The sequence below is a fragment of the Neoarius graeffei genome, chromosome 20 (genome assembly GCF_027579695.1).
Source record: "Neoarius graeffei isolate fNeoGra1 chromosome 20, fNeoGra1.pri, whole genome shotgun sequence".
Lineage (NCBI taxonomy): Eukaryota > Metazoa > Chordata > Actinopteri > Siluriformes > Ariidae > Neoarius > Neoarius graeffei.
This window is the reverse complement of record NC_083588.1, coordinates 21295947-21317039: the sequence shown is the minus strand read 5'-3', so window position 1 is coordinate 21317039 and position 21093 is coordinate 21295947. Positions and strand designations below refer to the sequence as shown.

The 21093-nt window shown below is 40.1% G+C and overlaps 1 protein-coding gene across 6 annotated transcripts in view; it reads left to right on the top strand.

Annotated features, from left to right (window-relative positions):
* Positions 1-18439, top strand: part of LOC132868486 (ubiquitin carboxyl-terminal hydrolase 22-like) — a 182480-nt gene extending 164041 nt beyond the window's left edge. For 3 of the 6 annotated variants that reach the window (XM_060901398.1, XM_060901401.1, XM_060901397.1), the window contains 5 exons: positions 4308-4434; positions 8555-8646; positions 12231-12293; positions 12718-12867; positions 16002-18439. In XM_060901398.1, coding sequence (XP_060757381.1) covers positions 4308-4434; positions 8555-8646; positions 12231-12293; positions 12718-12867; positions 16002-16044 — 475 coding nt within the window. In that variant the 3' untranslated portion in view covers positions 16045-18439. Of the gene's footprint in view, positions 1-4307; positions 4435-7641; positions 7946-8554; positions 8647-12230; positions 12294-12717; positions 12868-16001 lie in introns of those variants that run through there. The other 3 variants (XM_060901396.1, XM_060901399.1, XM_060901400.1) reach the window with 3 other exon arrangements.
* The last annotated feature ends 2654 nt before the right edge of the window (positions 18440-21093 follow it).

The window sequence follows — 21093 nt, the reverse complement described above, 5'->3', positions numbered from 1 at the left end:
ATGAGCATCAACAACGTTTTTTTTCTGAGGTCCTCAGAAATCTCCTTTGTTTGTGCCATCATACACTTTCACAAACGTGTTGTGAAGATCAGACTTTGATAGATTCCTGTTCTTGAAATAAAACAGGATGCCCACTCACACCTGATTGTCATCCCATTGATTGAAAACACCTGACTCTAATTTCACCTTCAAATTAACTGCTAATCCTCGAGGTTCACATACTTTTGCCAGTCACAGATATGTAATATGGGATCATTTTCCTCAATAAATAAATGACCAAGTATCATATTTTTGTCTCATTTGTTTTACTGGGTTCTCTTTGTCTACTTTTAGGACTTGTGTGAAAATCTGATGATGTGTAAGGTCATATTTATGCAGAAATATAGAAAATTCTAAAGGGTTCACAAACTTTCAAGCACCACTGTACAGTGTCTTGCAAAAGTATTCATCCCCTTGGTGTTTGTCCTGTTTTGTCGCATTGCAAGCTGGAATTAAAATGGAATTTTGGGGGATTAGCACTGTTTGATTTACACAATATGCCTACTGCTTGAAAGGTGCAAATTTTTTTATTTTTTTTTTAATTCTGACACAAACAATAAGATGAAAAAACTGAAATCTGGAGTGTGCATAGGTATTCACCCCCCCAAAGTCAATACTTTGTAGAGACACCTTTTGCTGCAATTGCAGCTGCAGATCTCTTGGGGTATGTCTCTCTTAGCTTAGCACATCTAGCCAATGGCATTTTTGCCCATTCCTCAAGGCAAAACTGCTCCAACACCAAGTTTAGATGGGTTGCATTACTGTACAGCAATCTTCAAGTTATGCCACAGATTCTCAATTGGATTGAGGTCTGGGCTTTGACGAGGCCATTCCAAGACGTTTAAGTGTTTCCCTTTAAACCACTCCAGTGTATCTTTAGCAGTATATTTCGGATCATTGTCCTGCGTGAGCCTTCATCCCAGTCTCAAACCTCTGGCTGACTCAGATTTTCTTCCAAAATTGCCCTGTATTTCATGCCATCCATCTTTCCTTCAATCCTGACTAGCTTTCCTGTCCCTGCAGATGAAGAATATTCCCACAGCACCACCATGCTTTGCTGTAGGAATGGTGCTCTCAGGGTGAAGGAGTGTTGAGTTTGCGCCACACATGGTGTTTCCCATGATGGCCAAAAACTTCAATTTTAGTCTCATCTGACCAGAGAATCTTCTGCCATGTGTTTGAGGAGACTGACACATGCTGTTGGGCAAACTCCAAATGCGGGTGTGTGTTTTTTTTTTTTTTTTTTTTTTTTTTAAGTAATGGCTTTTTTTCTGGCCACTCTTCCATAAAGCCCTGCTCTGTGGAGTGTATGGCTTTAAGTGGTCCTATGGACAGATACTCCCATCTCCACTTTGGATCTTTGCAGCTCCTTCAGTGTTCTCTTTGGTGTATTTGTTGCATCTTTGATTCATGCCTTCCTTGCCTGGTCTGTGAGTTTTGGTGGGCGGTCTTCTCTTGTCAGGTTTGTAGTGGTGTCATATTCTTTCCATTTTGCTATAATGGATTTAATGGTGTTCTGTGAGATATTCAATGTTTGGGATTTTTTTTAGAACCCAAACCTGATCCTATACTTCTCCACAACTTTGTCTCTGACCTGTTTGGAGTGCTGCTTGGTTTACACTCACATTCACATTACACTTGGTTTGAATGTTGCTTGCTTTGTAGTGTTGCAGAGTCAGGGTCCTTCTAGAACAGGTTGATTTATACAGACATCATGTGACTGATCATGTGATACTTTGCACACAGGTGGATCTTAATCAGCTAATGATGTGACTTATAAAGTTAATTGATTGGACCAGCTCTTATTTAGGGGTTTCGCATGAAAGGGGGTAAACACCTATGCACACTCCAGATTTCTGGTTTGTTTGTTTTTTTTCATCTTAATTATTGTTTGTGTCACAATAAAAAAAAAAAATAAATAAAAATTTGTACCTTTTAAAGTGGTAGGCATATTGTGTAAATAAAATGGTGCTAACACCCAAAAAATCCATTTTAATTCCAGCTTGTAGTGTGACAAAATGGGACAAACACCAAGGGGATGAATACTTTTGCAAGACATTGTACTGTCTTAGAGTCCTCTTCCTGAGGAATCCACACTCCCTTAGCAAACCTCCACTGCCTTGCCACTGTGCCTCTCTTCCAGAAAAGCCTGAAGACTCACCACAGCCGGTGTAACAGACTTGAGCAGTGCATGTACACCTTAAGAGGTTTTGCTAGCTACTGGTCCTGACCTATATCTTGCTGTTTTCACCACATCCTGCAGCTCTTTAAGAAGCGTATCTGTGAGTTTGAATGCCTGACGAGAATATTTAACTTTTAACTGAAGAAATATAAAGAGTTTTGCTTACCTGTTAGCCATCTTGAAGCTATTGGCAGATGTGTTGCTTCATTGAAAAATCAAACTTTATTTAAAATTATGTTTACACAAACAGTCCTTCAAAAATGTTGCAGAGGATGAAAACATCAGTCATGGACACTTCATGCTTCCACTATTATTATTATTATTATTATTATATGGGATTATTCAGTTAATAATTTATCATTTGAAAACATCTAGAAGAAGATCCTTTTTTGGAATATTTTCATTTATAGTTACTGTTGTAAATATAAATGAAAATATTCCAAAAAATATTGTGGATGTAGTGGTTAGCACTGTCACCTCACCTCACAGTAAGAAGGTTCTGGGTTTGAATCTCATGGCCAATGGGGGCCTTTCTGTGTGGAGTTTGCATGTTCTTCCCATGTCTGCATGGGTTTCCTCCGTGCGCTCCGGTTTCCCCCACAGTTCAAAGACATGCAGATTAGGTACAATGGGGCCACTGTAATTGGCACAAGCTGTAGTGGTTTCCCAGCCATAACATATGTACACAGGTATCTCGTTAAGGTAAAGCTAAATAAATTAAAATTAACATATATAGACAGGGGCGGCACGGTGGTGTAGTGGTTAGCGCTGTCGCCTCACAGCAAGAAGGTCCTGGGTTCGAGCCCCGGGGCCGGCGAGGGCCTTTCTGTGTGGAGTTTGCATGTTCTCCCCGTGTCCGCGTGGGTTTCCTCCGGGTGCTCCGGTTTCCCCCACAGTCCAAAGACATGCAGGTTAGGTTAACTGGTAACTCTAAATTGACCGTAGGTGTGAATGTGAGTGTGAATGGTTGTCTGTGTCTATGTGTCAGACCTGTGATGACCTGGCGACTTGTCCAGGGTGTACCCCGCCTTTCGCCCGTAGTCAGCTGGGATAGGCTCCAGCTTGCCTGCGACCCTGTAGAAGGATAAAGCGGCTAGAGATAATGAGATGAGATATATAGACAGAGCTGGATGCATTGCAGTAATGAGAATTTCAGCAAACGATGCAATAAATACAAAAATAATTAATTTCTATGTTGACATTACTTTTTGTGCAAGGTAGAGAAACACCATCTTTATCATGATATTTTGTTATTTTACTAAATTGTATGTTTTATATTTAAAATCATTACTACCATGGGCGGCGGCACGGTGGTGTAGTGGTTAGCGCTGTTGCCTCACAGCAAGAAGGTCCTGGGTTCGAGCCCCGGGGCCGGCGAGGGCCTTTCTGTGTGGAGTTTGCATGTTCTCCCCGTGTCCGCGTGGGTTTCCTCCGGGTGCTCCGGTTTCCCCCACAGTCCAAAGACATGCAGGTTAGGTTAACTGGTGACTCTAAATTGACCATAGGTGTGAATGTGAGTGTGAATGGTTGTCTGTGTCTATGTGTCAGCCCTGTGATGACCTGGCGACTTGTCCAGGGTGTACCCCGCCTTTCGCCCGTAGTCAGCTGGGATAGGCTCCAGCTTGCCTGCGACCCTGTAGAAGGATAAAGCGGCTAGAGATAATGAGATGAGATGAGACTACCATGGGCAGCCATGGCCTAAAGGTTAGAGAAGCAGCCTTGGGCCCAAAGGGTCGCTGGTTTGATTGCTTGGACTGGCAGGAAAAAAATGTGGGGGGAGTGAATGAACAGTATTTTCCCCTCCTTCTGTATCATGGCTGACCAAGGCACCTAACCCCCAACTGCTCCCTGGGTGCTGTAGCATAGCTGCCCACTGTTGTGGGTATGTGTGTGTGCTCATTGCTCACTTGTGTGCGTGTGTGTGTTCGCTGCTTCAGATGGGTTAAATGCAGAGGAGCAATTTCGCTGTGCTCGAGTGTACATGTGACATAAATGCTTCTTCTGTTTTAATGGTTTCATTATGGTATTTTTAATGGTTTCATAAATGTCTCCCTTACATTTCTCTTGTATTCCTTCTGCTCTGCAGATTCACTCGGCCTGAGCATCTGGGTAGCAGTGCCAAAATTAAATGTGGAGGCTGTCATAGCTATCAGGAGTCCACCAAACAGCTGACAATGAAGAAGCTTCCTATAGTTGCATGTTTTCATCTGAAGGTAAGTTTAATCAATTATAAACATTAACAGTGGTTGGAGAGCACATCATTACCAAGAGCACCATATCATATCAATGTACAGTACCATATGCAAAAGCCAGAGTATTTTTCTAGAAGAAGAGTCATGAGAATGTAAAAACATTGAAATTTAGGACTGAAATTTCATTGGGCTGAAAAACAAGAAGTGTTGCTTTTTATATTAGTTATTATTTAACTTCTTACCATTGGGGGGAAAAAATTGTGCCTCATTCATGCATTCATTTATTTTCTATACTGCTTATCCCTTGTGGGTCATGGGTGAGCTGAAGGCAGTCCCAGCTGACACTGGGCGAGAGGTTGGATACACCCTAGACAGGTCGCCAATCTATCGTGGGGCTAACACAGAAAGACAGGCAACTGTTCACACTCACATTCACACCTATGGGCAGTTTTAAATACCTGATTGACCAAATCCGTATGTCTTTGGACTGTGGGAGGAAACCGGCACAAACCCAAACAGGCATGGGGAGAACATGCAAACTCTTCATAGAAATGCCCCTGGTTGACTGGCAGGTTCAAACCTAGAACCTGCTTGCTGTGAGGCGACAGTGCTAACTACTGCACCACTGTGTGGGCCTCCTTTCATTTTATTTATTTTTGATTAATTATAGGTGGCACGGTGGTGTAGTGGTTAGCGCCGTTGCCTCACAGCAAGAAGGTCCGGGTTCGAGCCCCGTGGCCGGCGAGGGCCTTTCTTTGCGGAGTTTGCATGTTGTCTGTGTGGGTTTCCTCCAGGTGCTCCGGTTTCCCCCACAGTCCAAAGACATGCAGGTTAGGTTAACTGGTGACTCTAAATTGATCGTAGGTGTGAATGTGAGTGTGAATGGTTGTCTGTGTCTATGGCCAAGTTTACATTAGACTGCATCTGTCTCGTTTTCTTCGCGGATGCACTGTCCGTTTACATTAAAACACCTGGAAACGCCGGGAAACGGGAATCTGCCAGGGTCCACGTATTCAATCCAGATCGTGTCTGGTCCGGTGCTGTGTAAACATTGAGAATACGCGGATACGCTGTGCTGAGCTCTAGCTGGCGTCGTCATTGGACAACGTCACTGTGACATCCACCTTCCTGATTCGCTGGCGTTGGTCATGTGACGCGACTGCTGAAAAACGGCGCAGACTTCCGCCTTGTATCACCTTTCATTAAAGAGTATAAAAGTATGAAAATACTGCAAATACTGATGCAAATACTGCCCATTGTGTAGTTATGATTGTCTTTAGGCTTACCATCCTTCCACTTGCAAGTGGTAAGTGACTTGCGCACAGCGGCTCAGTCCCGAATCACTGCTCGTGCGCTTCACTCGCGCGCTCTGTGAGCTGCGCAGGGCCGGAGTGCGCACCCTCCAGAGGGCACTCGCTGTTCAGGGCGGAGTGATTTGGAGTGCAGCCGCTGAGGAGGAAGCGATGAGCCGCACTGACACATTTCAACTTACGTGCCGAATTAGTCATGTGATTAGCGTATCCGTGTATTGGCGTTGCTGTGTGCACGCGAATCGTTTATTGGCATTGCTGTGTGCACGCTAATCGTTTTTAAAAACGTTAATCTGATGATCCACTGATACGGTCTAATGTAAACCCCACCTATGTGTCAGCCCTGTGACAACCTGGCGACTTGTCCAGGGTGTACCCTGCCTTTTGCCCGTAGTCAGCTGTGATACCGTAGGCTCCAGCTTGCCAGCGACCCTGTAGAACAGGATAAAGCAGCTAGAGGTAATGAGATGATTAATTATAACCAGGGAAAAAGTCCCGAATCACTGCTCGTGCGCTTCACTCGCGCGCTCTGTGAGCTGCGCAGGGCCGGAGTGCGCACCCTCCAGAGGGCACTCGCTGTTCAGGGCGGAGTGATTTGGAGTGCAGCCGCTGAGGAGGAAGCGATGAGCTGCACTGACACATTTCAACTTACGTGCCGAATTAGTCATGTGATTAGCGTATCCGTGTATTGGCGTTGCTGTGTGCACGCGAATCGTGTATTGGCATTGCTGTGTGCACGCTAATCGTTTTTAAAAACGTTAATCTGATGATCCACTGATACGGTCTAATGTAAACCCCACCTATGTGTCAGCCCTGTGACAACCTGGCGACTTGTCCAGGGTGTACCCTGCCTTTCGCCCGTAGTCAGCTGTGATACCGTAGGCTCCAGCTTGCCAGCGACCCTGTAGAACAGGATAAAGCACCTAGAGGTAATGAGATGATTAATTATAACCAGGGAAAAACACACTATGAGGCAAAATTCATTAATGATCAACTTTGCTCTTAATCAAACATAATGCAATTTTATCCCAATATATAAACCAGCTGTAAAGATAAAATTTTGACAAATTACAGGCAGGAGCATGACACAAAGTGCAGAGGATTCTGCCCATAATCTGGCAACACAAGTTGCTGGTATGCTCTAGTAGCCAATATTGTTCCAGGTCTGATGTATCAAAATCTGCAATAGTAGAATAAACAGTAAAGATTAATACACTTATAATGATTATCCTGTAAGTATATATTTTGATTCCCAGCTGAAACAGCATCAGAAATTAAAGGTGTGAAAATGGTCACCTTCGTGTCAGTTTCTGTATACTTGTAACAATGTTTTTAAAGATGGTAAACGTACAGCAACAGCAGTCCAAGTATTTAAAGTGACAAAGATCGATGTATTTAAAAAGAGGAATAGTACCCTGTGGAGCTGGAATAACCCCTAGGTACTTGAATCACACGCTGTATTGCCCGCTGCCTCATGCCTGTGAAGGAGAATTAGCTGGAAAAACACTGCGCGCTAATGTTTACACTTGGTACATAAACAGCTAAAGTATTATCCTCATTATAATATTATAATGAGCGAGGTCACAACAAACATGGCGGAACCGGCTGCCTCCGATACAGAAGTGAGCGCTCAAGAGCCTTCAAGCTCACAAGTGCGTTTAGACTTGGAGTATTTCAATTCTAACCTGTGTAAAAGTTGATGTTTCTCAAAGTCACTCACCTGTCCAGCAGCATCTTGGCCAAGTTGGCATCAGATGCCACATTTTGCTTTTTCCTTTTTGGCTCTCCATCAGGAAAGCTGACCAGCAATATTTACTCGACTTGTCTGACGTGTTTTTTCCTCTCTCTTTTGTGGCGTGTTTTGCCTCTGACAATGTCAGATACTTCCTTAAAATCGTCGTGTTTTGTCTCGATTTAGGAGTCTTCGTTCAATCTGGGTGATCCGCCATGTTTGCTGTGGCTCCACGGTCGTGACCTCTGACCTACGCATGACCTCACATGACTTTTCCGGACTGGCTGTTGAGTGGTTTGTAAACGGACTAACACGTGATTAGGACGCCCCGCATTAGGAAATAAAATGTATTGAAACAAGATGATGCGTATCAAATATGGAGATGGGTATCAGCTCAAACAATTCAGAAAGGGGGTGGATTAAATGATTCCTGAACCAGCACATCGACCTGTCACTTTAAGTATTTAATTAGGAAAGCTACTGTATTTATTGACTAAGCTCTTAGCCTTGATAGTTTATCAAAAAGAATGAAGAAATTGCATTTGCTCAGTTTTTAATTTGTTTTGTTTGTCCTTCAAAACGTGACCTGTCTATTTTCAAAATATTATCTATTACACATTGAAGAGCAATAGGAAGAGTTGTTCATCAACATTACCGGCATAACATTACATACAGTATTTAATGATGGAACACCTCGAATAGAATTTTTAACTATAAAATGTAACCTAAATAAACCATAATATAGGAATTTGACTACAATTACATAAAGCTGTAAATTTTTAGCCAGGTTAGTCACTCAAAAAGTAGAACTTGTCTGCAAATGTTTAAAAATGGAAGGTCTTTGGAAAATATGTAATGTTAAATGTTTATTTCTAGTCCTATAACAGCTATAATTTTAAAGAAAATTTGATGGAACATTTTTTTTTTAATTAAAGCTTTCGGATTTTTTGTTGCAATCAAGGGAATTAGTGTAAAAAGGTTCTGGACTACATTTATTTTGCAATAACACTTCATATCTCTCCTTCTGTTCCTTCTCACTCCCACACCCTTCTGCTCCTCTTTTTCTCGTTTTCTAATTTGTTAATATTTGTTGTACCAGCGCTTTGAACATTCAGCCAAGTTGCGCAGAAAGATCACTACCTATGTATCGTTCCCCTTAGAGCTGGACATGACACCTTTCATGGCCTCCAGGTGAGCTCCTTCACCACTCATACACATTTATTCATTAAGAATTTTTCTTGGTGTTTGGTCACAACACTCATTCAACATGACTTACAGTGCCTTGAAAAAGTATTCATACCCCTTGAACTTTTTCACATTTTTCCACCTTACAACCACGAACTTAAAAGTTTTTTACTGAGATTTTATGTGATAGACCAACACAGAGTAGCACATAATTGTGAAGTGAAACAAAAATGATAAATGGTCTTCAAAATTTTAAACAAATAAAAATCTGAAAAATGTGATGTGCATTAGTATTCAGCCCCCCTGCGTCAATACTTTGTAGAGCCACCTTTTACTGCAATTACAGCTGCAAGTCTTTTGTGGTATGTCTCTACCAGCTTTGCACATCTAGACACTGAAATTTTTGCCCATTCTTTGCAAAATAGCTCAAGCTCAGCCAGATTGGATGGAGAGCATCTGTGAACAGCAATTTTCAAGTCTTGCCACAGATGCTCAATGGGATTTAGGTCTGGACTTTGACTGGGCCATTCTAACACATGAATATTCTTTGATCTAAACCATTCCATTGTAGCTCTGGCTGTATGTTTAGGGTCATTGTCTTGCTGGAAGGTGAATCTCCTTCCCAGTCGCAAGTCTTTTGCAGCCTCCAACAGGTTTTCTTCCAGGATTGCCCTGTATTTAGTTCCATCCATCTTCCCATCAACTCTGACCAGCTTCCCTGTCCCTGCTGAAGAAAAGCATCCCCATAGCATGATGCTGCCACCACCATGTTTCACAGTGGGGATGGTGTGTGCAGGGTGATGAGCAGTGTTAGTTTTCCGCCACACGTAGCGCTTTGCATTTAGGCCAAAAAGTTCAACTTTGGGGGCGGCACGGTGGTGTAGTGGTTAGCGCTGTCGCCTCACAGCAAGAAGGTCCTGGGTTCGAGCCCAGCGGCCGACGAGGGCCTTTCTGTGCGGAGTTTGCATGTTCTCCCCGTGTCCGCGTGGGTTTCCTCCGGGTGCTCCGGTTTCCCCCACAGTCCAAAGACATGCAGGTTAGGTTAACTGGTGACTCTAAATTGACCGTAGGTGTGAATGTGAGTGTAAATGGTTGTCTGTGTCTATGTGTCAGCCCTGTGATGACCTGGCGACTTGTCCAGGGTGTACCCCGCCTTTTGCCCGTAGTCAGCTGGGATAGGCTCCAGCTTGCCTGCGACCCTGTAGAACAGGATAAAGCGGCTAGAGATAATGAGATTAGATGAATTCAACTTTGGTCTCATCTGACCAAAGCACCTTCTTCCACATGTTTGCTGTGTCCCCTACATGGCTTCTGGCAAACTGCAAACAGAACTTCTTATGCCTGTCTTTCAACAATGGCTTTCTTCTTGCCACTCTACCAAAAAGTCCAGATTTGTGGAGTGTACAACTTATAGTTGTCCTGTGCACAGATTCTCCCACCTGAGCAGTGGATTCCTGCAGCTCCTCCAGAGTGATCATGGGCCTCTTGGCTGCTTCTCTGACCAGTGGTCTCCTTGCTCGCTCTGTCAGTTTAGGTGGACGGCCATGTCTTGGTAGGTTTGCAGTTGTGCCATACTTTTTCCATTTTTGAATGATGGCTTGAACAGTGCTTCTTGAGATTTTCAGAGCTTGGGATATTTTTTTATAACCTAACCCTGCTTTAAACTTCTCCAGAACTTTATCCCTGACTTGTCTGGTGATTTCTTTGGTCTTCATGATGCTGTTTGTTCTTCAGTGTTCTCTAACAAGCCACTGAGGCCTTCACAGAACAAGTGTTTTTATGCTGAGAGTAAATTACACACAGTAGGACTCTATTAACTAATTAGATGACTTCTGAAGGCAATTGATTGCACTGAATTGTATTTAGAGGTATCAGAGTACAGGGGGCTGAATACTAATGCACACCACATTTTTCAGATTTTTATTTGTTTAAAATTTTGAAGACCATTTATCATTTTCGTTTCACTTCACACTTATGTGCTACTCTGTGTTGGTCTATCACATAAAATCTCAATAAAAAACTTTTAAGTTCGTGGTTGTAAGGTGGAAAAATGTGAAAAAGTTCAAGGGGTATGAATACTTTTTCAAGGCACTGTACAACACACACATCACAGAGAATGCACCAGTAGAAATTGCTAGATTGTGATGTAATTTACATAACAGTGGAGGTAATGATAGCAGCTGAATACAGTTCAGAATGCATTAAATGGTGTGGTATAATTGATTATATAATAAAATAATGTGTAGTAATGATTATATTTATTAAATAATATTTAATAATGAGCAATAAATAGTAATATGTATTCACAATATTGATAATTATATTTAATATGCAAGTAAAAAAGTAATAAAGTACCTACTGGCAGCAGTCAGGAATACAATTATTCCAAATAACATTTAGTGGGAGATTACTTGCGACTGTCACATGAGCACTGTAGAGATCACTGAATGCTGCTTACCCAGCCTGGTTATTAACAAATGAGTCATGGACCATATTTACATGGGGAAAGTTCTCAGGTGTTCAAATGTTACTCAGGTACTTGGGTTGATTTTCTGGGTGGCCCATTCAGATTATGAAAATTACCTGCTTGTAGTTTACTTGTGTGGTAACAGCTAATTGTGTGCACAATTTAATCTGGCCATATTGATACTGTATTGCATATAGGTTACTTTGAAAGGCATTCCATTCTTGTTTTTTGTTTGATAGTGAATCAAATGAAAAACCTTAATTTTCTTATTTTGCATTGTTTATTGCGAATGGGTGTCCTATAAGTATATCGTTTTTGTATATGGTTTCCATTGCGTTCCAGCACTTAAAAAGTGCAGATTCCTCTAGAAAAAAATTGTGTAACTCTGATTTATATCACATTTAATATTTTCATTCGATCCTCGTCCATTGCCAAAAAGATGAATTTCAAGGTGACCCATTACATGACGTTGCTCAACAATGGTGATGGACTTATTACCTCATCAGTCATTACCCCATCACTGTGAATGCAATGTAACTCTGTTTATGGCCTGAAGTGTTTAAATGACTTTCTAGGAGCAATAGAAAGGAGGCTTGTAGAACTTTGAGAGTTCACAAATGTGGACAATACACATTTATTTACTCATAAACGAACGCAAACATGGTTGCACTATTGTGAAATACAAGGCCTTTTTCATTACATGGCTATTGCCACCCATGTCTTTGCCTCTTTAAAACCCAGGCTGAACTTCAGTAACTTTGCTGAAATCCTTGATAGACAGACGTTGTCCTCCCACATTTAACTGAGTTTGCCACTTTTCTTCGTCATTTTTAACTCTTCTGTTATTGAGTTTCTAGTAGCAATATCACATTCTAAAATGCTTGTGGTAAAATATAATGTGACCGATAACAGGATTGACACATCACTCTTATTTTTCACTACATATTAATTCAAAATTGACATATAAAATCATATTTATTGGCTTTGAAACAGTTTTATTTTTTAAAATGATAAAATTTAGTGGAATAAATGTACTTTAGTGCAGTGTGTGTGTGTGTGTGTGTGTGTGTGCAAAATGAGAGCATGAGAGATGACTATTGATTTTTTTTTTCCCTTTTGGCAGTAAAGAGAGCAGAGTAAATGGCCAGTACCAGCAAACAGTAGATGTATTAAACAATGACAATAAGTAAGTAACAGCTTCAGTCATTGCTTATTTTTATATTCAACAATTCTTGCCATATCCACTTTGTCTATTGTGGCAAGAATTATAATAATCATGCAAGTCTGCATATGAAAGCTTAGTTTTCTGTTATTACTGAAAAATTCAGTGAATAAATGGGGGTGGGAATGATGAACAAAACCAGAATTGCCTGCGTTTTCTGATTTTAAAAATATATCTAGCTAGGTTTGCTCTGCACGTAACTCTCTGGCAATTCTGCAATTTGTATTTACAAATTTCTGGTTGTTAGCACAGAATCTTATCTACTGGGCTGCTACTAGTGCCCAACTATTTTGAAAACTCCCCTGCCTCTATTACTGTATATGCGTTTATGTGCATGCATGTTTGTATGTTAATGCGTCTTAAAGCATTTGTTTGTATTTTTCCTCAGATACTCCCTGTTTGCTGTAGTGAATCACCAGGGCACATTAGAAAGTGGCCACTACACCAGTTTCATCCGCCAGCACAAGGACCAATGGTTTAAATGTGACGATGCCATTATCACCAAGGCCAGCATTAAGGACGTTCTGGACAGTGAAGGGTGTGTAGAGATTCTATTAAGAATGAAAGGAACCTAATGTACACTGCATAGCCAAAAGTATTTGGACATCTGGCTATGACACTCGTATGTACTTCTTGAACATCCTATTCCAAAGACATGGCATAAATATCAAATTGGTTCCCTCCCCCTTTGCTGCTGTAGGAGCTTCCACTCCTATAGGAAGGGTTTTCACTAGATTGTGGAATGTTGCTTTGGGATTTGTGCCCATTCACCCACAAGAGCAGTAATAAGATTAGACACTGATCTCAGACAAGGAGGCCTCGGTATTCCAGTTCATCCCAAATGTGTTCAGTGTTTGGGGTCCCTTAGATCCATCCATCACTGCTTATCCTGTGCAGGGTTGCGGGCAAGCTAGAGCCTGTCCCAGCTGTCTATGGGACACCCTGGACAAGTCATGAGATCATTGCAGGGCTGACACATGGAGACAAACAACAATTCACATTTACACCTATAGTTAATTTAGAGCCACCAGTTAACCTAACCTGCATGTCTTTGGACTGTGGGGAAAACCGGAGCACCCAGAGGAAACCCACGCAGACATGAGGAAAACATGTAAACTCCACACAGAAAGGCCCCCGTCAGCCACTGGGCTCGAACCAGAACCTTCTTGCTGTGAGGCAACAGTGCTAACCACTATACCACTGTGCCACCCCCTTAGTTCCAGTGAAGGGAAAATGTAATGCTTAGAGCTTACAAAGAAAATAAATTCCAGACAATTATGTGCTTTCAACTTTGTGGCCAAAGTTTGGGAAAGGCAATATATGGTTTACGGTCATTGAGTACAAAAGTCTTTTAGCACAACTTCAAAGAACATTTTAATTTTTTTTATAAATACCCACTGATCATGTTTAAATATGTTTGATGGATTTTTTTTTTTTAATATAGAAGTTGCTGAGATTCCGATCGAATACAAGCAATTGTGTTTTGCCACTCCGCCATCTTGAAACCGTCCTGTTTGATGTATGCCCATAGGTTAGTCACCAATTCTCCCTCCAAACAATTTAACACAATACACCAGTCCAGCTACTTCCAGGTTTGTAATGTATATGTGGCAAAGGCTTCTAATTTTAAAAATCTAATCAGAAATTTTCTGCAACTGTGTTGTGGGGTTTTTTTTGTTTGGTTGGTTGGTTGGTTGGTTGGTTGGTTGGTTGGTTGGTTTTTTGTTTTTGCTGGCAACAAAATACAGAAATCAACAGACTTCAGTTTTATGAAGTCTGAATCTCACTCGGCTAGATAACACACGTGCAGTGCCAACGCAGATACTAGTAAGCAATCCCATTGCCATAGCAACACAATTCTTGCCTCCTAAAAAGACCGCTTTTCTCAGTGAATATAAACAGTCATTATGTCACATAAAAATGCAAAGGAAAGTTTAATTTTAAAAAAAAGTGGCCAGCGGTGAAGTTTGTAGGCAGCAAATTGCTCCCAAAGTCTGGGTGAGTGTGCTCACCGTTTGTGTTTTTTCACCGTTTCAATGATCTGGCTTATTTTTACAGCCAAACACTTGACACTTCAGCATCTTCATTGTTTACAATAATTGTGCAAAAAGACTTTTTAGATTTGTGCTAAAAGACTTGTGCGAAAATAATTTTGTGCTAAATGACCAGATACCCCATATGGGTGTTGTGGTGAATCTTTGACATACTTTTGGCCATGTAGTGTAGAATCAGTAGCAACCCATACCGATATATGTAGCTGTCTGGTTCCTTCTAAGAAAACATGTTACTTGGTTAGTCTGAAAATATTTCCTGCTAGATTAAGCCAATTCTATATTTCACCACATAAGATTACCCTAGGAAAAGTCCTCCTCCCCTCTGCTTGCTTCTGAATGCATTTTTCTGCAGAATCCTCCTGAGGCAAGAGTTCAAATCTTGGGTCATTATCAGCCTAGAAAAATCTCTGAGATACTGCTGTAGACACAGCACCCTCCTTCAAAAACAAAACCAAACAAAAAAGGCTGCTCATTGAACTATAAGGACTGCTCTGTCCGCAGGTCATCCACACACTTGAATTTTAAGAATTTGTATGCCCTTAAATCGTGTAATATGATGTACAAATTTTATTATTTTGATTTGTATGGTACTGATTTATTTATTTTCAATGTTAGCATTGTAACCTAAACAACTTGCTATGAAATAACAGCTGTCTTTGCTGTTGTTTAACAGTAATATACAGTCTAGAAGAATAATTTCTAGCTTCAGTGCCCCCCCCCACACACACACACACACTGTTAACTAGGGGTATAATCATTAAGCTCCCATAAAATGATTCAGTTTTGCTTCATAAGACAATGATTCAGTATTTGACAATACCACTGAATCTGCTATGATTTATAAGATGATTCAATTTCGTAGCCTCCAGTTGATATGTGACCCACTCTGTTCAGAATTTGGGGAAAGGCTTACTGCTAATTTGCGAATGATTATGTAGAAAATGGCTATCAGAGTTACAGGAAGTACACCCTGCTAGCTTATTTACACATTTTAAAATATTATTTTATAAATAATCAATTTATAATGAATTATTGTATTATTGTTACCTTAAATTATTTTAGTCTTTGCCTTTTAAATTCTGTGCATTGATCCAAATCATCTGCTCATTATCTCCCTATTTTTAGCGTTCCCAAAGGCTTGCTTATAGCGAATACACAGCTACATTTCCAGCTTAAATCATTTCTTAATTTACGTCTGGCATACATTGTTTATTCAAAAACAAAACCTTACACTCAATGACAGCCCAAGCATATTTTAATTATTTCTGTAATATATGAATTCAGTGGCTGTTACTTTATTGGCATAATGGTGATTAAGATGTCTTTTTACATGGCAGCCTGAGGCTAATGTTTTGATTTAATTATTAAATAGTATTCTCTAGACTGTGATCATGGGTAAGCCATCCACTATAATATGCACAGTTGTTTTTGATTTAATCTTTTTTTATTTAATCCAAAACATTCATTATTCTACGCAAAATATTAATCTCGCCATCTTATGAAAGCAAGTCCAAGTTGAGTCTCACAACTGACTTGTCCATTTGCAAAGATTTTTTTTAAATCCAGTGTTTCAGTGAGGATGCTATATTGAGTAAGTGTGTATTTCTCTTCACTGCAGGTATTTGTTATTCTACCATAAACAGTTCCTTGAATATGAGTAGCTTTAACACACTGATCATCTGACTGTGGAATGCTTCGTTCATCCAGTGAGAGTGGCTGAGAGGGACATCACCCCTGCAGCAGAGTACACAATTAACACGAGCCTACCTGAAACTGTGACTACCCATCGCTTCCTTCCCACATAGGGGCCAAAGCAAAAGAGACAAAAAACTAAACAAATCATGCAACACATTCAAACCAGCACTGAGCTAACTGTTACTTGATGTGAGAAAAGCGGAGGAGAGGAAGAAGTGCATGACTGCTTTCCGCCTCTCGTCACTTTCTCCACCGCTAAAGAAAAGGAGAGGAGGGTGAAATGAACAGATCTGTGAAAACAAGAGTAGAGGCACATCTCAACTTTTGACTCGTTTTTGTTGTTTTTATAGAGGGTTTTCCCCCATTTATTTTATTTTATTTTTTTTATTTTCCTCTTTTGTTGTTCTGTTTTTTCTTCCCCATGGTGCTCTCAATCAAACTGACCAAGCATTAGAAGCCTGCTGGGGTGAGTCACTGTCTATTTTGCATATGAACTGTGAACTCAGTGCAGCAAAATGTCCAAAAGAAAAAAAAAAAGGACTAGCACATCAAAGAAAGGTTTGTTTTTTATTTTGTTTTTAAAGGAATTATTATGAATATTGTTTGATATTGGTCATGAAATACTGTATGAATTCAGTATCTAGTCTCCATTTATTTTAAGCATGGACTTGCCTGAAGCAGTAAATTATGTAGGTCTGGGTCAGCACTGCCACGGAAGCCAAGAGCCTAGGCAAGTGTGTGCTATTTCCGTTTTCTGTTTATTTCAATATTCTTGAGTACGCAATCCGCATTCACTTTTTGTTTTTAGAATTCTCTTCCGTGTTTTGTTGAAGTGCAGTTGTTTCTGTCTGCAGGGTTTCCTTACCCCAAATTTATAATTTGTATCTCTATTGTGTTGTGAACAATTTTGGTAAGGTATTGTAAAACTAATGCTGGCCCTCTGATGAAGAGGAGTAGCAGACCTGACCATTTTTTGAGGCAATATTTGGCAAGACAGTGTTATTTTATTGTTGTGAGCCTCTGTGTGATTTACCTTTGATCATCCCACAAGAGCCAAGCCTGTACAGTAGGCCTATGCAAGGCAGGTGTTAAAGAAGGGTTTGCCAGTTTTAAGAAATTCGATCAGCATCTTCTTGCTTCAACTTTATCTGTGATTGGTAGAGGCCATTTTCATAACTGAAACGATTTGGTCAAACGCATGTTTTAGAGATCAACTCTCTCACTCGGCATTTAAAATAAATATATATGTAACAAGCAATTCCTAAAGGTTGTCTTGTATTAACAGCACAGCATGACTGATGAAGCAGAACATCTCCGCTGTGCGAGATGTGGCGAGTCAAAACCATCACACAAGTGGCAAGCAGTCAAAAATAGACATAAAGTATAAAATTGCACTTTGTGCATGCAACAGGTTTCAAATGTTCCATTAGCTATATTGTTACTATTCTCAAAAACACAATAAAACAGTAAAATATAACCATTTCATGCTCATGTTCCTCTATATTCGCCATGATGCTGTGCTTTTGCCGCATGCAAAATGACGTAACTGTCGAACAGTTTGCGTCACTTCTATTATGTTGTGAATGGTCCCTGCAATGTGACAGTCAGGTAGAGACACAAAAAAGGAACTCTTCCAGGAACAGTGTACTTCTTGTTCAGAATATTTATTGGATCTTTTAATAACGAGTGACCCAGGATAAGAATTTGGCCACAGGTTTTGTCCTAACGCACATTTGTTTTGACGTCTGGTCACTTTCTTACAGATTAGATACAGAGATTCTATAAAATGTGGTTTAATTTGACCTTACCATGTAGGTGGTTACTGTAAGCATTTTAATGCAAGCTGTATTGCTGACTGTCCCTGCTGACCTAAATGTTTCTATACCTCCGTCTCAGGTAGTCTGTCTCCGTCTCATAGTAGTATGGAAAGCAAGGCATTTGAAATGTTCCTAATTTTATTTTTTCTCACACTACAGCACGCCGAAGCCTATGCACTTAAAAGCATGACCTAGCATATGGTAGCATAGTGTGTGTTATGTGGTTGTGTTCCCCCCCCCGCCGTACTGTGTTCCAACACACGACCCGTCCTGCTCTAGGGCACCTGATAGTTATTGGGTAATGGTGAGGTGTGAGGTCAGCAGTTTTTAAGCCAGTTTTAAGAACACTTTTTTTATATTTTCCAACCCCCAATTCCAAAAAAGTTGGGACATGGTGTAAAATGTAAATAAAAACAGAATGTGATGTGCAAATCATGGAAACCCTATATTTACTTGAAAGATTAAATACAAAGATGACATATCGGATGTTGAAACTGAGAATTTGTGTGTGTGTGTGTGTGTGTGTATATATATATATATACACACACACACACACACACACACACTAATACAATATATATATATTAAAAAAAATTTGATTCCAGCAACACATTTCAAAAAAGTTGTTGCATCACCTCTACTTATAATAACACTCATGTTTGGGAACTGAGGAGACCAGTAGGAGGCTGTAGTTTTGAAAGTGATATGTTGTCCCATTCTTGCCCGATATACAGTTTTTTAGCTGCTCGAAAGTTCAGGGTCTCCTTTGTTGTATGGTGCACTTCATAATGCCCAAATATTTTCAATCTGAGACAGGTCTGGACTGCAAGCAAGCCAGTTTAGCACCCGGACACTCTGACTACAGAGCCATGCAGTTGTAACACATGCCGAATGCAGTTTGACATTGTGTTGCTGAAATAAACAAGGCCTTTCCTGAAAAAGCTGTCATCTGAAAGGCAGCAAGTTACTCCAAAACCTGTATGCATCATTCAGCATTCATGGTGCCTTCCTAACATGATGCAGCATCCAAACTTTTTGGAAATGGGGTTTTACTATTTGACTTCCTCACATCTCTGCTTCAAAGCTCAGAGTAGAAACTCGGGGTGGGGATTGTGGCCCTCCAAAAAAATCAGGACAAGGGGGCATCACTAGCTGTATGTTAATCATGTTTGTTTTGAATGTTCCACCTTCTTGTATTAGCCATTATGTGTTTTGAGAGCATAGCTTCAGAGGGAAAACTGAAGGAAGGGGATAAATTTGTTTAAATTTGTTCATTTCAAAGCTTCCAGCTTGAGCTAACCTCAACCAAAAGTACAAAAATTCTTTCATAATCACAAACAGTCCCCTGTCAAGAAAGTATTCTAATGCAAATGTGTCATACTAACCAACCCTAGAGTGGGAGGTGTGGATTGTTGGAATACAAGGGGCTGCCTCTGGCAGTATTCTCTAAGGCATCGTGCCTTGTGCACACTGGTGCCTCTGCACACAAACCCAGTGCTGCTCTTTTAAATCCGTATGCTGTTTGTATGTGAAGCTAAAGACAGAAAATAACACATCAGTATATTTGTGTGTCTGTGTGATATTTTAACAACACCAGTTTTCACAGAAATATATCTTACATCAAGGTTGCACGGCTTATGGCAAGTCAGCAGTTGCAATTGTCACATAATGCCACATCGAATACCTCGAAATGTAACTGGTGTGCTTATGGTTTTTGTTTTTGTGGTGTTTTTTTTGTTTTGTTTTTAATGTACTAGATGAGTCTTCATTTTTGCAGAATCCATTTCTTATCCATTGTTGCATTTCTTAGTCATTGTTGCCCTTTCTATGCCAGAACTAAATGGGGTGAAGCAAACGATCATGGCTTGTCTGGAATCTCACTTTGGTCATTCAGGGAAACAGGAGAAGTATTTAACTGATTAAAACCCAACTGGACCCGTGTCTTGTCTTTCTTTATCTTTTGCACACATGTTCTTTGTTTGGTTCCTCTTGGTTGTTTCAAGAATTGAGTACAGTTTAATTATATGTAAATTATAAGCCTTTGTAGTGAAATGTCTGATTCTGTTGTTTATGCAACAAGCTTTTTAAGTCACAGTAATTCATGGAGCAAAGAAATCAGCTCTTTACAAGTGATTTCTTCTTTAGGCAAGTTAGGTGTTTTCCCTCTTTTTCAGTTATGCACCAAGACAAACAACTCAGACTTTATAGTCTGCTTAGCATTCAGAGTAACATTCTGGTAGTTTGAAAGAAAATAATGCTTTGCTATTGAATGCTAATTTATTGTGACCTTTAAATTAAGAGGCAGTGTCACCACTCTCACTAACTCAAAAGTAGTGAAATACTAATTTTAATTAAATAGTGACAAATTTCTGAAGCTCTCAGTTACCAGTTATGAACATGCATTTAGTTTCTCTCTCTTTCACTTCTGCCTGCAGATGGGGAATATTCACTCCCCAACACTGACCCACAGAGAGACCAGATTTTGTTACTGGTCAATAACTTAATCATGCGCTAAATAAATGTCAGTTAAGCTTCAGGAATATTTACTAGCTAATCGCAGTAAGGCTTGTTGCCTCTTGAGACTTTCACAAAACCATAACAACACAAAGCTCATAATTAAATTGAACATTCCCTTTACCAGTGGATTATTTTAACTTCATAATGCTTCTCTGAAACTAGACTCTTTTCTTACTCAACTAAATAACTGCATGTAATTAATGTACATCTCAGTAAAAGGCAATATGTAAGTGACTTGGCTGTAGCCCTTAACAAAAAGGTATTGTTACAGTTCCTTAAAGAGCGACTACTGTGAATTTCATTTAAAAAAAAAAAAAATCATGCTTATTTAATTTCTGACAAAAGAACTGTTCTTTTGCTAACACATTTTACAGAGCCACACCATGACATCAGCTCATCCCATGCTGTTAAAACACATCTTTAGTGTGGGATAGACAAGCACAATGACAGAACAGCAAAAATCAGAGCTAGTAAATGTATAGTTTCAGAGGCAGTTAGTGATGAGAGGTTTGCTGCTATAAATGAGAAATCAGAGAAAACATATTTAACATTAAGTGGCAGGTTTTTAATTATTTAGTGGAAAACCTACAAAGGAAATGTAGTTAACTCCTTGAAAAACCACTCATGGGTAGTTTTCAATCTCCTTAAGGCTGTTTCTTTTCTTCCATTTTTCTAGCTTTC